Below are 14,392 nucleotides of genomic sequence, written 5' to 3' on the forward strand. Positions count from 1 at the left end.
ATTTGCCCTCCCTGTTAGATAAGGGACTATTGGCTGCAATTTTTTTTTTTTTTTTTTTTTAATGGTTAAGTCTAAGCTTTTCTTCCTTAGGTCCTGGACACTCAAATTCTGCCATGAAGATGACTCCTGATGGAATTGTTGTATTCTTATAGCAGAACCCTTCATGGCTGATGTGAAACTTTCTAGTTTTTTGAAGAAAAGTCAGCTAGAAACTGAGTTCCTGACTAGGACTTTTTAAATTTTAAACCTTTTTTGTTAAAGCAACTCTGGTGTAATGAAACCCAAGGGTCCACTTATTAGTTATGTAGAAGATACCAACATCCTGATTCAGAGGGAAATAGTCATACCTGAATATATTTAAAGTGACAAAGTTTTCTGGACACATGTTCTCACTAGGTGTTACTTAGGCATTTGGACCATTGGGAGCATAAGGATGGAGGGAGGAGTATGTTCATGTAGATATCTCTGGTTACCTGTCTCTGCCCTGAAAATAAGCAACACCTGTGAGCCATACATCCATGGCATGATGGAGAGCACGGGTATAATTACCCCTCTCTGCATGAATGAAATCTTAGTGAGACATCAATACAGCATGCAAACTTATGAGAGAAGTCATCTAACCCAGATGGCGAATGGTGTCATCTCATGTGTCCACTCTTGACAGTGGCTTCTTAGAGACTTGTTTTGAGGACACTTCTTAGGTCTTACCTAGATTCTTGGGTTTGAAAGTCGTTAGGGATGTCTGTCACAGGATAGAAAGGGTTAAGTAGTAGCAAGTATTTTCCCCCAGTTATTTCTTATTTTTTCCCTCTATAAATTAATTTTTACTTATTTATATAAGAAATATATATTTCATATATATTATAAATAAGTTTATATATAAAGAATATGTATAAAATTCAAGGAGCTTTATTATATATGCAAGGTAAAACCAACCTAATTCATTTTAGGGGGGGAATTTTCTGTTTCTTTTATGATGTTTTTGGAAGTTTTAATACAGACATATCTTGGAGATATTCTGGGTTTGGTTTCAGACCACCACAATAACGTGAAGACTGTAGTAAAGCAAGTCAAACAAGTTATTTGGTTTCTGAGTACATATAAGGGTTGTGTTTTCACTATACTGTAGTGTATTTAGTGTGCCAGTAGCATTATGTCTAAAAGAAAAATATATGTATCTTAATTAAAAAATACTTTATTGCTAAAAAATGCTAATGACCATCTGAACCTCCAGCAAGTCACAATCTTTGCTGGTGAAGGATCTTGCCTCGATGTTGACAGCTGCTGATTGATTAGGGTGGTGGTTGCTGAAGGATAGGATGGTTGTGGCAATTTCTTAAGACAACAGTGAAAGTTGCTGCATTGATTGGCTCTTCCTTTCACGAAAAAATTCTCATGAGATGCCACCATTTGAGAACATTTTACCCACAATAGAACTTCCTTCAAAATTAGAGTCAGCCCTCTCAAACCCTCCCACTGCTTTGTCAACTAACATTTATGTAATATTCCAAATCCTCTGAGGTCATTTCAACAATGGTCATAGCATCTTCATCTCAAGTAAATTCCATCTCAAGAAACCACTTTCTTTGCTCATCCATAAGAAGCAATCCATTCAAGTTTTATCGTGAGATTGCAGCAATTTGGTCACATCTTCAGGCTCTACTAGTTCTAGTTCTTTTGCTCTTCTTACCATATCTGTAGTTACTGCCTCCAGTGACGTCTTGAACCTCTCAAAGTCATCCAGGAGGGTTAGAATCAACTTCTTCCAAACTCCTCTTACGGATGACATTTTGGCCTCTTCCCATGAGTCACAATGTCCTTAATGGTATCTAGAATGTGATTTTTACTGAGGTCCATCAGAGGAATTACTGTTTACAGCAGCCTATAGCCTTACCAAATGTATTCCTTAAATAATAACACTTGAAAGGTGAAATTACTCCTTGATCCATGGGCTGCAGAGTGGATGTTATATTAGCAGGCATGAAAACAACACTCATCTCCCTGTACATCTCTATTAGAGCTCTTGGGTACCCAGGTGCATTGTCAGTGAACAGTAATATTTTGAAAGGAATTTTTTTTTTCTAAGTAGTAGGTCTCAAAAGTGGGCTTAAAGTATTCAGTGAACCATACTATACAGAGATGTGCTGTCATCCAGGCTTTGTTGTTCCATTTATAGAGCACTGGCAGAGTAGATTTCGAGTTTTCATGATGGTAAATGAGCGTTGGCTCCAACTTAAAGCCACCAGCTGCATTAGCCCCTAACAGGAGAGTTGGCCTGTCCTTTGAAGCTTTGAAGACAGGCACTGACTCCTCCCCAGCCATGAAAATCCTAGATGGTATCTTCTTCCAATAGAAGGATGTCTCCTCTACATCAAAAATCTGTTGTTTAGTGTAGCCACCTTCATCAAGTTATCTTAACTAGCTCTTCTGGATAACTTGCTCCAGCCTCTCCATCAGCATGGGTTGCCTCACCTTACACTATGGAGATGGCTTCTTTCCGTAAACCTCATGAACCAACCTCTGCTAGCATCAGACTTTTCTTGTGCAGCTTCCTCACCTCTCTCAGCCTTCAGAGAATTAAAGAGAGTTTGGGCCTTGCTCTGGATTAGGTTTTGGCTTAAGGGAATGTTGCGGCTGGTTTGATCTTCTATCCAGACCACTCAAGCTTTCTCCTTATCAGCAGTAAGGCTCTTTTGCTTTCTCATCATGTTCCTTCGGTAACGTTTCCTTTGCATTCACAGTTTGGCTGTCTGGTGCAAGAGGCCTACCTTTCAGCCCATCTTGGCTTTCAACGTGCCTTTCTCACTAAACTTAATTAAGTCTGGCTTTTGGTTTAAAGTGAAAGACGTGTGACTTATCCTTTCACTTGAACACCAGAGGCCATTGCAGGGTTATTAATTGGCCTGATTTCAATATCGTGTCTCAGTGATTAGGGGCATCTGAGGAGAGGAGGGAAGATAGGAAACACCCAATGAGTGGAGCAGTCAGAATACAACACAACATGTGTTGATTGATTGCTATCTTATATTCCTGTAGTTTGTGGTGTTCCTCAAACAGTTACGATAGTAGCATCCAAGATTGTTGATCAGGGATCACCATAACAGATACAGTAATAGCAATGAAAACTTTTGAAATATTGCAAGAATTACCAAAATGTGAAACAGAGATGAAGCGAGCACCAAGCTGTTGGAAAAATGGCAGCAATAAAAAACACGCCCCTCACAGGGTGGCCACAAACCTTCCATTTGTGAACAGGCAATATCAGCAAAGCACGATAAAGTAAGGTACACCTGTAATCGGATGTTTTCATCAAGTCAAAGAGGATAGTTACAAGATATACATAATAGCATAATAAAAATTGTGGAAATGTTTTTGTTTTTTTACTTAAACAATGGGTTTAAGTTTCTTTATTGCTACAAGCATTAAACAAAATACTTATATTTTTCTTTTTTTGGATTTTCCTATCCTATACATTTCCCAAGTCGAAACTTTAGAGGAATTCTTGGCTTTCTAGTTTTTTTGTTATTTTTTTTCTCTAGATTTTCTCTCACATATGTCTGTCTATTCTCCATTTGTGTCCCTTCCATATTATCTTACTAGCCTCTCAGTAGCCTGTAAATACACTCTTTTAACCTAAGTTTATTTACATTTTAAGTGGGTTTCTTCTAGAGAGCATATAGTTGAGCCTTACTTTTTTTAATCCAGTCTAACAATGCCTGCCTTTTAATTATGGCATTGAGACTATTTAATTTAATGTAATTATCAATATGGTTAGGTTTAATTCACCATCTTTATGTTTGTCTGCTGTTTATTCTGTCTGTTGTTTGGTTGCCTTTTTCCATTTTCTCTTCCTTATTACGGATTAGCTGAATATTTTTTTAGTACAGTTGGCCCTTTGTATCTGTGGGTCGTGCACCTGTTGATTCAATCTAATGCAGATCAAAAATATTTGGGAAAAGATGACTGTGTCTGTACTGAACATATACAGACTTTGTCCTTGTCATTATACCATAAACAATACAGTGTAACAATTATTTACATAGTGTTTACATTGTACTAGGTATTATAAGTAATCTAGAGATGATTTACCTAGAGAGGAGGAGGTGTGTAGATTATATGCAAATACTATACCATTTTGTACAAGAGACTTGAGCATCCAGGGATCTTGGTATATGCTGGGGGTCCCGGAACCAATCTCCTGTGGATATTAAGGGACAACTATATTCCATTTTATTTCTACCCTTGGCTTATCCTATTGTCATCATATATTTTACTTCTACATATATTATAACCAAAACAATATGTTGTTCCTAGTTTCTGCTGAGTCCATTATCTTTTGAAGAAATTTTAAAATGAGAAAAACATATTTTATATTCATCCACATAATTAGCATCTTCCGTTCTTTTCATTCATTTATTACAGATCTAAGTTTCCATTTGGTATCATTTTTATGATAACTTCCTTTAATATTTCTCATTATGTGAATTTGCAGGCACAAAAATTTTTTAACATTCGATTGCTTGAAAAAATGTTTATTCCCCATTTTTGAAAGATGTTTTCACTGAATACAAAATTCTCAGTTGACAGTTGTTTTTTCTTTTCACATTATAAGATAATGTTCTTTGGTCTTTTACTTGTATTGTTTCTTTCTTTCTTTTTTATTTCAGCATATTATGGGGTACAGATGTTTAGATTACATACATTGCCCTTGCCCCCCATCAGAGCTTCAAGCATGTCCATCCCCCAGATGGTGCACATCACACTCATTATGCTTGCATTATTTCTGATGAGAAATCTATATTAATTTTATGTTGCTGCCATAACAATTTACCACAAACTTGGTAGCTTAAAACAATACAAATTTTTTATCATATAATTCTGGAGGTATGAAACCCAAGATGGACACACATCATGTTGTTAGTAGTGCTGTGCTTCTTCTGGAGGCTGGAGGCCATCCAGTTCTTTGCCTATTTCTGATTCTAGAGGCCCCCCACCTTCCTTGATTTGTGGTTCCCATCTGTTTTCCAAGCCAGCGATAATGGCCGATTGAGTTTCTTTCATGCTTTTATCACTCTGACATTGACTCTCCCACCTCCCTCATTTGCTTATAAGGAGCCTGTGATTACAGGGAATGGACCTGGATAATACAGGATGACCTTCTCACCTCAAGGTCAGCTGATTAGCAACCTTATTTCCATATGCAATTAAAATTCCTCCTTGCCATATAATATAACATATACACAGGTTATGGGGATCAGGACATGGGCATTTTTGGAGGGCCATTACTCTACCTATCACAAAGTCTTTGGTAATTTTTTTGTCCCTTGTTACAAAATGTGCTCCTCCCACCCCCTACCTAACCTCTGGTTGCTTTTAAAATTTTGTCATTATTGCTGATTTTTAGGATGTTGATTATGATATGCATTGTTGTATGTGTATTTATGCGTGTTTCTCTTGCTTGAGCTTAGTTGAACTCTTGGATCTAGGAGTTTATGATGTTTGTCAAATTGGGAAAACTTTTGGCCATTATTCCTTCAGTGATTTTTCTGTCCTAGTCTCTGTCATTTTCTTCTAGGACTCCAATTACACCTTATCCCAGAATGTTTGCTATTGTCACAAGGTCATCAAGACTCTGTTAATTCTTTCAGTCTTTTCCTCTGTGTGCTTCAGTTAGAATAGATCCAATTGCACAGTTTCAAGTTCATTGTTATTTTCTTCTGAAATGTGTGATCTCATATTATTTCCATCCAGGGAATTTTTTTTTCCTTACAGATTCTGTATTTTTCATCTCTACAACTTCCACTGGGTTCTTTTCTGTATCTTCCATTTTTCTCCTTATTATTTGATGTTTTATTAAAATATTTGAGCATAGTTACCAATGTTATTCCAGTATTAATATCCATATTTGCTAGTTCATCTCTTTTTATTCCTGGGTCTGTTTCTATTGACTTATAGACATTGGTTACATTTTCCTGATACTTTGTTGGTCTAGTAATTTTTTATTAGATACCAAACACTGAGTGTGTCGATTTTGTGTAATTCTTTAAAGAGTATGTGGCTCTGTTTAGGCAGATAATTTAAGTAATGTGTGACTCAGTTGGATTCCTTTAAGTCCTGTTTTTAAGCTTTGCTTAGGCTAGTCTGTGGTATCCTTCACACCAGTGATAATTTAGTCCTAATAACAAGGTGTTTGCCCATTGGGGTCTCCAATGACTACCCTGTTATGGGTGATCAACAACAGCTGTCCACTCTGGCTCTTTAGACTTCAAACCTCTCTTGACCCTGTAAAAGTTTTGGGAATTGTTCAGTTATGTTTCCTAGGTGGTTCCTTGCTTGAACCTCTAAGTGTCATTTGCTTAATACTCAGCGAAACTTAGAGACCTCAATGCAGAATAGATCTTTCTTTTAGCCACTTCCGTCTCCCTGAACTCCTATATTTCTTGAAGCCCGAATGGCAGCTTGGTTTATTTGGGAATTCCCTCCCAGGGCCTACGATCTGGAAATTGCCTTCATACAGAAATCCAGGAAGACTGAAGGGCGAAAGAGAGATTAGAGTTTTGTGCTGCCTGTTGTCCAAAACATGAAAACTATTGTTTCATATGTTTTATCCGGTTTTCTAGTTAATTATAGCAGGAGGGTGGGTTGGGTTCTTGTCATTCAAGTGCAGAGGTGGAAGTCTCTTTCTACTAGTTTAAACTGAATACAGGATAGGCAAGGTGATTCATGCCTGTAACCCCAGTACTTTGGGAGGTCAAGGCGGGAGGATCACTTGAGGCCAGGAGTTCAAGAGCAGCCTGGACAACATAGCAAGACCCCATATCTAAAAAAATGTTTTAAATTTATCTGAGTATGGTGGTGCGTGTCTGTGGTTGTAGCCACTCAGGAGGCTAAGTCAGAAGGATCGCTTGAGCCCAGGAATCGAAGGTTGCAGTGAGCTCACGCCACTGCATTCCAGCCTGGGTGACAGAACGAAACCCTGCCCCCCCAATTAATTAATTAATTACAGTTTACTCTCCTTTGCTTGTTATAGTGTCCCATCATAACAGGCTGGACCTGCCACTGTGCAGAGCTTTTTTGCCAGATATTTTCTGTTATATTTCTGATCTTGTCTCCTTTACAATGTTCTTCTTGACACCCTGGACTACAGTGCTCTTTTGTTTCTGTACCTTTTTTCCTACTTTTCCTTGTTTACCCTTTCTAGTACCTGGTTCTTTTTCCACTTAACTAAGGCTTGTTCATCATTCTAGTCCCAACTCAAATATATTGCTTTTGTCTTTTCCTTAATGACTTCTCTATCGGTAGGCAAATGGGTGTTTCATTTAATTGTAGTCATAACTAACTTGAGGATATTATGGCTTTGGAGTCAGATTGCATGAGCTTGAATCCCATCTCTTTCATTTAATATTTCTGATATCTTGGGCAAGTTTTTTAACTGCAAATTTCCTGATTGTAAATGGGAATAGTTATAGTGCCGTTTTGTAGGGTTTTATTATTGTGGGCTATTATATGTAATGAATTAGAACAGTAATATCAACATCATCTCTATTAACATTTCCTCTGAAATATCTCTGTAACATCAACAGGCATGATTATTTATGTATCTCTCTCCCCATCTGTCATTTTCTTGAAGGGGAATGCTATATAATATTTGCCTACGCACGAGTCCCTAACAAAGTATCCAAACTATATTGGACACTCAAATATTTGTTGAAATACTGTAATGTTAATAAATTATATGGCTTTTGTTACTAGGATTATAACATCCTAACTTTTAAGCATTGTTTTGGCAAGTAAATTTAGGAAGAAAAGAAAACACATCAGGAGAAATTTTTTTGATTTTCAGATTTTTATTTCAAGTAATTTTGGGTTTTGATATTTTGAATTCACAAGTTGGAGTTAGTAGGTATTGCTTTTAATATTGAAAGCTGTCTTGAAACATGGATTTGCATATTTTTAGATAAAGGGTCATAGAGATTTTTGTTTCATTTGAAGGATCCTAATTTAAGTTCAGCTTAATATGAGTAAGTGAGTATAAGTGAATATATTTGCTTTTTCTTCTTCAACAGGGTCATTGTTTCTTGGGAAAGGAATTAGCCCAAGGCATGTGTTTATTTCTATGCTATGTTTATGAAAGTCCATGAAATATTTGCTTAGCCTATAGGTGGAGAAGTATATAGCTTTGGAGTAGGATTTGTTACTGGAAAAAAAAAAAAACTAGGTGGAGTTAACAATTTGCTAGTTGGAAAATTGTTCCAGTTCTTTTATCTTGTACTGTATACAGTATGTGAAACTCACGGATGTGTATCATGTTTTCCCATGTCTTTTCCACTTTGGGTTTAAAATAAAGATTTAGAAAGGAATTTCACCGGGGACCACTTCAATAAGTACATCAGGCTGGGTGATAATAGCCCATGGTTTTCTTGTTTTTTTAGGTTTGGCCAGAAGCCACATATATCGAATTTTTGAAGTATGCATCATTTTCTATTGAGTGTATAGTTCTAGAGTTTTTAATAGTAAGCACCTATATGTTATGTTTATATATACATATATTTCTCTTTTTTTATCTCATTTCAGAATATTACAGGGGGACACAAATGGTATATATTTTAATGTCTAAAGTTGACATAACCCTCAGTATTAAATAAAAGTTAGCTGTGAATTATTGCAAAGGCCAAGTTGTAATTTCATACCTCACAGATACTGTCTTTCTTCCTCCTAGGAGTATTCCACAGCATTTGTTTTATTGTCCTAAGAACATTTGCAGTGCAAAGGAGGGGAATGCACTGGGAGTTAGCTATTTCTTTTGTTAGCTAAGGAAAGATACTCTGATAGTCATAGCCTGTCTGCCATGTATAAACTACCTAAATTTACTTGACTTCTAGTTCATTGTCAAAAGGAGGAGTGTCTCAAAACCCTCAAAACTAAAGCAATATATCTACAGTTAAATGACAACTTTAAATGACTCAGAAGAAAGGCACTGCATCTGTCTAAAAAATAGCCCATACTGGCTGCACTTAAAAGCAACTGAAAATGCACATTCATAGCTAATTATAAACAAAAACTAGTTAACACTTTAAATAAAAGGAAAAATAGCGAAAAGATTTAGAGCCTAGACAAGCAGATGAAAGGGTTCTGAATTGTCTTCCATCTGATATTACTCAAATGCAACTCTGTCTCCAATTACCTGGGAATATGTGGTATTCCCTCATGAAAGCTCAAGATCAGAAAGGGCGTCCGTTCCGTGCCTCTGCTTACTCACAGTCATTTGGAACAAGTTCAGCAGAAATATTTCACATTGCAAAAGAGTCTGGAGCCAGACAGAGACTACAGACGCTAATCACTGGGTCCAAATAGTAACTTAGTAGGACAGCAACCACCAGAAAATATTTGTCGAGGCAGAGATTTTCGGGGAGGAAGTATTAGCGCCCTGGGAGGAGACATCACCGAATGCCAAAACGCTGAAACGGAACCATGAAAATGCTATTTTTATCCTGTTGCATGTTCAGTGGCATAGGACTGTCTGAGCCAGTGGTCTCTGGTAGAATCAGACCTAAAAGATAATCTTATGCCCTGATCGTAAAATAAAGAAATAAATAGATGGAAAGAAAAGTAACCAAATAAATAAATGAAGGCTGCTGCCTAAAAAGTTCTGTGTTTCTTTGATAGTATGGTTCCAACCACAGGCTTTCTCTGCTTCAAATTGCAGATCTCTAGCACTTGAGATTTGTTGGGGGGTAGGAGGAGTAAGGAGCAAAAGAGAATATCATCAACACTAGAATAACAGTTGGGATGTTCTGACTAATGTCTAAGGCCCAGTTTGCCCCTGAGATACAGCAGTTAACTGATCAACTTCTCTCTAGGGAGCATGTCTCTCTCCACAGTTCTAGGTCCATTAAAATAAGAGCTACTGATACTCTCTGAAGATTGTCAGTACCAACCACTTTGTAATCTTGCCTTTTTTCTCATACCATATCATCCTGTTCCTTCCCTTTGGGATCAGCAGATAATGGATTGCTTTCTTTCACTGTCTGAATTCTCACTCCATTCCACTGCTAATTCTCATTTTGGTGTCTCAATCTCAGAACGTTTTCTTGGCAGTGGATCTCAAACATCAAGACATGAATGGTCACCCATAGTATTTTTGGAATAAAAAGGTCTGCTTTAAAGGAGCATTGATTTTTTTTTTTTAAGAAAAGTCATTTTATCTCTTAGATTTCAGCAGGTTCTCACTAAATATACCAAAAATACTGTCTTCTCTCTTATAGCAATTTCATTTGATTCTGTGCCTTAAAAGGGGGGGGGAGGAGCTAAGAAGCTATACCATAGCCAGTGGAATTCTCTATTCTGTGCCTTTTAAAACAGCTACACACATAGATTAATTAGAGAGTAAAAGAAAGAAAATCTATTAAATGTATTTTAGAGTTATCCCCTGATTTTAAAAAGGTCTTGGACCATAATTTCTCTGTTCACACAAAGATGCACCCTTACTTTAGCAAAGCATGTGTTTAATTCTGCATCTGGATTTGTATAGAAAAATTAACAGGAAGATACGTAGCGTCCTACAATGCAAGACTTTTCACATTTTAGAAGCAACACATCCCCATTCTTTTTCGTAGTAATGATGTATGTGGGAGTAAGACAGGAAGAGTATTTTTATGCAATAGGTGCTCTATGCATTATATTGTTAAATCTTGAAACAACTCAATGAAAAAAATTATTGCCCTATTTTAATGATGATGAAAAGTTATTACACCAAAGCGATTATCAGAGGTATTAAATCTACCACAATTTATTGGCTGACCTGGAATTCAACCCCAGGTTTGTCTGATTCTAAATATCACAATCTAGCTCGAAACAGTGGCCCTAGCGGGATCCTCCTAGAGACCCAGGAGCCCCCTGGGCATTGCTGTGCACAGCAGTCATGCAAATGCTTCTGCAGAGGCTGCTCAGGACTGGCTGGGGAACTGTAGCCAGAGAGCCCAGGGGATTTGATGACAATGTGAAGAAGATCACTGCAAACCAAGCCTCGTGCCTATTTATCTATTTTAAATGTTTTTTTTTTTAGCTTTCCTAGAGTTACCTTGATTATGAATAACTTAGAAGTCTGCCATCCTCATTTGATATGTCAAGAAAGAAATGAGTTACATACTCTAAAGAATGAGGAAATTAATCTTACTTGAAGGAGAAATTAGAATCTTTTATATGTCTTTGCTTATATATTAATTTAACATACTTTAATAAAGTGTATTGATAGCAGATTATAAATATCTAGGAAACAGCTGCTAAAAGTTATGCTGGCTTTCAAAAGCTCTTCGCAAAACTGCCATTAGAAATTAATAGAAAATATTTTTTTATATTTCTGGAAAACAGAGGTCAGGAAACAAAATAATAAACAGTGTGATATTTATGCTGCATGTAGAAAATCACTTTATTTTCTGTGTCGCCATAAGCCAAGCTTTTGAAAGTCTGTGCATGTTAACAGTGGTGGCACACAGCCTATCAAAATTGTTACTCAGACCGAAAAACACAGCTGGTCTGAGATTTCTGTTCACGGCATGTAATTAGTTTGCGTGCTCCTTAAGTGAATAGCAGACTTATTTCATTACAAACAATATCTTAATTTTCACTGATTAAATTACATTTTATTCCAGCGTGGTAGGTTCATCCTCACTATGGAAAACAACCACATCCTGCATTCGTTACTAAATTCACTTCATAAGTGTGTTTAAAAGAAATGTGACAACAAAACGTTGATGGTGCATTTATACAAGCAGCATTTTGGAAAATGGCACCTCAGTGTTCCCCAAAACCAGAATTGCGCCCCAACTTGTCAGAAAGTTTTTCCTAAAATTGTTATACAAAGGAAAATCTGTTTGATCAAATTGTTGACGCTATGTCAAGAGCTGACATATGTACTCTAATGCACTTTCTTTGATCTCTCATTTGACTGTTTATCAAAGCTGATTACAGTTTGAATACACAAATCCCCTTAGCTTCAAAATCATGTAAAAATAATGGATAATAGAGCATTTATTAAGTGTTTTCTGTTATTCCAATTTGTCTTTATGATTGTAATATGGCTGTTAGGTTTGGTGAGAGGGCCTAGTTTTATGTTTTGTTCCTCTAGGGTAAGAATCAATCTTCTGTCACATTGGATTAAAGTTTTTTTGTCAGCCAAACTTGCTCATGCAATGAAGCAAGAGCTGTTTTGGTGCACATCAAAAGGAATCATTACGAACAAGTGAAACTCACTTTATTCTACTCACCACAATTTGGGGGCTTATGCTTTTAGAAAAGCTGTATGTGTTTTCTTTATTGCATATAATGTTGGAATATAATAAAAATAGCAGTTGACTAGCTCATGATTCTGTATATCACTTCAAAAATGTTAAGATCTTCAAGTCCAAAATTTTCAAAGGATATTTATCTATTAAGTCCCTATTAATTGTTGGCGGTACTATGCTAAATAGTTTTTACATATTTGGCAAACAGATTAATCTGTTTGCCAAAGGTCACATGGCTCATTTTAGTGGCAGAATCAGGAATAAAATACAGATCTCTGGCATCTCATTTTACTATAGTGCATTTTTAAGTTTCATAAATCATTTACTTAAATCTTCTAAAATAGTCCAGAAATTCTTTCTTCCAATCACAGTCTTAATCTGTGTATTTTATAAATAACAAAAAAGACATGTGAAAGGCATTGGAAAAGTTTTCTTCTCGAAAATAATGTGCATTGTGGTGCTTTTTAATTTTCCTTTAAACAAACTTTATGTGGTTCTAGAATTGTTTCTGGAAGCAAGTCTTTTTTTTTTATGTTAGGCAACTCAGAGCAGATTTTTATAAGACAATGTGTTCATGTTGGAGCCTTTTCGAAGTAAAACTATAGAACATTCATTCTGTTTTTTAATATGGTTAACAATTGACCTGTACGTTTATGTAAACAATCTGAAGTACAGAAAGGGAAAGGAAAGAAAGAAAAAAAAAATCTTTGCTGCCAGCTCAAGTGATCCCTGTTAAATCCTGAAAATCCTGCAAAAAGTGGCAGCATAACACTCAGTTATGACTTTGCAGACACTGCACAGACCTTCGCAAAAACACTGTCTTGAGGTTGTAAAACATTAACCAGCCCACACTGTGCTATTGTGTTTTAAGTAGTAATAGAGACACTGACAATTCCCAAGTGACTGTGGGTTTGGTTTCATGCACAGTTCCATTTTTTTATGATCAATTTTCCCTGTTTCACTTTGCCTCCTAATTTCTTCAAATGGCCACAAGTGTGACCCAAAGGGGAATGATTATAAAAAGACAACTACTTTCACTACTTCCAGAGTATTTTTAATCTATTTTCTTTTCTTTTTGTCTTACGATTTACTCAGTGATTTTCAAACTGTGGGTCACAAACCATTAGCGAGTCATGAAATCAATTTAGCAGATCATAACTAATGTTTTAAAATCCAGTGGAATATACTGAAAATATCAGAGAGCATTGCATGAAGTTAAAGTATCTTTGACACTTTCATGTCAAATATATACATATGGAGGTTGGTGGGGATGGGTAGGGGTGGAGAAATACATAAATTCCTCGAGTGCTTACTTGTCAAAAAAACTCGAAGTCACTGCTATACCTATATATATCTATATCTATATGAAGGAGTACCTGTGTTATTTTAAGCAATTTGAAATATTGATTTAATCTTCTTTCTTAGTTTGATCTTTGGGTTTGTGTCAGACTACCATTCTTTATTTTTAGACAAAAGAATGATAGCAAATAAATGGGTACATTATCACCTTCTCCCCTTTCAGAGCAGACCATGATCTGTTCACCTGTGTTCGGGTGTGGAGGGCACAATTGCAATGAGTTCCGGATTCTTACCATAACTGAGAACGTTACTGCATGCCAGTTCTGTTTAGTTTCTTGACTTAGCGTTTGCAACTTTGCTTGAGGGAATTATTTTCAGCTAATTGTTGGCATTTGAATACTGACACATCTGAGGTAACTATGAAATTAGTGTTTTCTTTTTGCAGGTTAATATGAATGATTTAAAGAAATTATTTAGAATCTGAAAAATTTCGTTGGTTATGTAACATATCTGCATCAGTATAATAGGATCAATTTAATTAAAATTAAAGTTAATTAAAATTAAATTTAATCTTTTTAATCACATATTTGTGACATTTGCAGATTTGAAATAAACTTCTGGTTGGAGTACATTTGAATTAATAATTAAAATTGTGTATTATTGAGGTCATATCTTGCTTGAGATAGTGTAACTGCCAAAGGTCATCTCATGTACTTTCCTTGTATTTTCAGCTAAAATTGATCAAGAGGCAGAGGAGAATTCATTGGCAGAGACCCATAAATGGTGAGAAATTACTTTTGTTTAATATA

At 36.1% G+C, this 14,392-nt stretch overlaps 1 protein-coding gene across 2 annotated transcripts in view; it reads left to right on the top strand.

The window, feature by feature from the left end:
- Positions 1–14,392, top strand: part of FMN2 (formin 2) — a 307,908-nt gene that overhangs the window by 229,531 nt on the left and 63,985 nt on the right. For both annotated transcript variants that reach the window (XM_012738321.3, XM_075995507.1), the window contains exon 15: positions 14,315–14,366. In XM_012738321.3, the coding sequence (XP_012593775.2) occupies positions 14,315–14,366 (52 nt within the window). The remainder of the gene's footprint in view (positions 1–14,314; positions 14,367–14,392) is intronic.

The sequence above is a fragment of the Microcebus murinus genome, chromosome 19 (assembly GCF_040939455.1).
Source record: "Microcebus murinus isolate Inina chromosome 19, M.murinus_Inina_mat1.0, whole genome shotgun sequence".
In the NCBI taxonomy this organism is placed as follows: Eukaryota; Metazoa; Chordata; class Mammalia; order Primates; family Cheirogaleidae; genus Microcebus; species Microcebus murinus.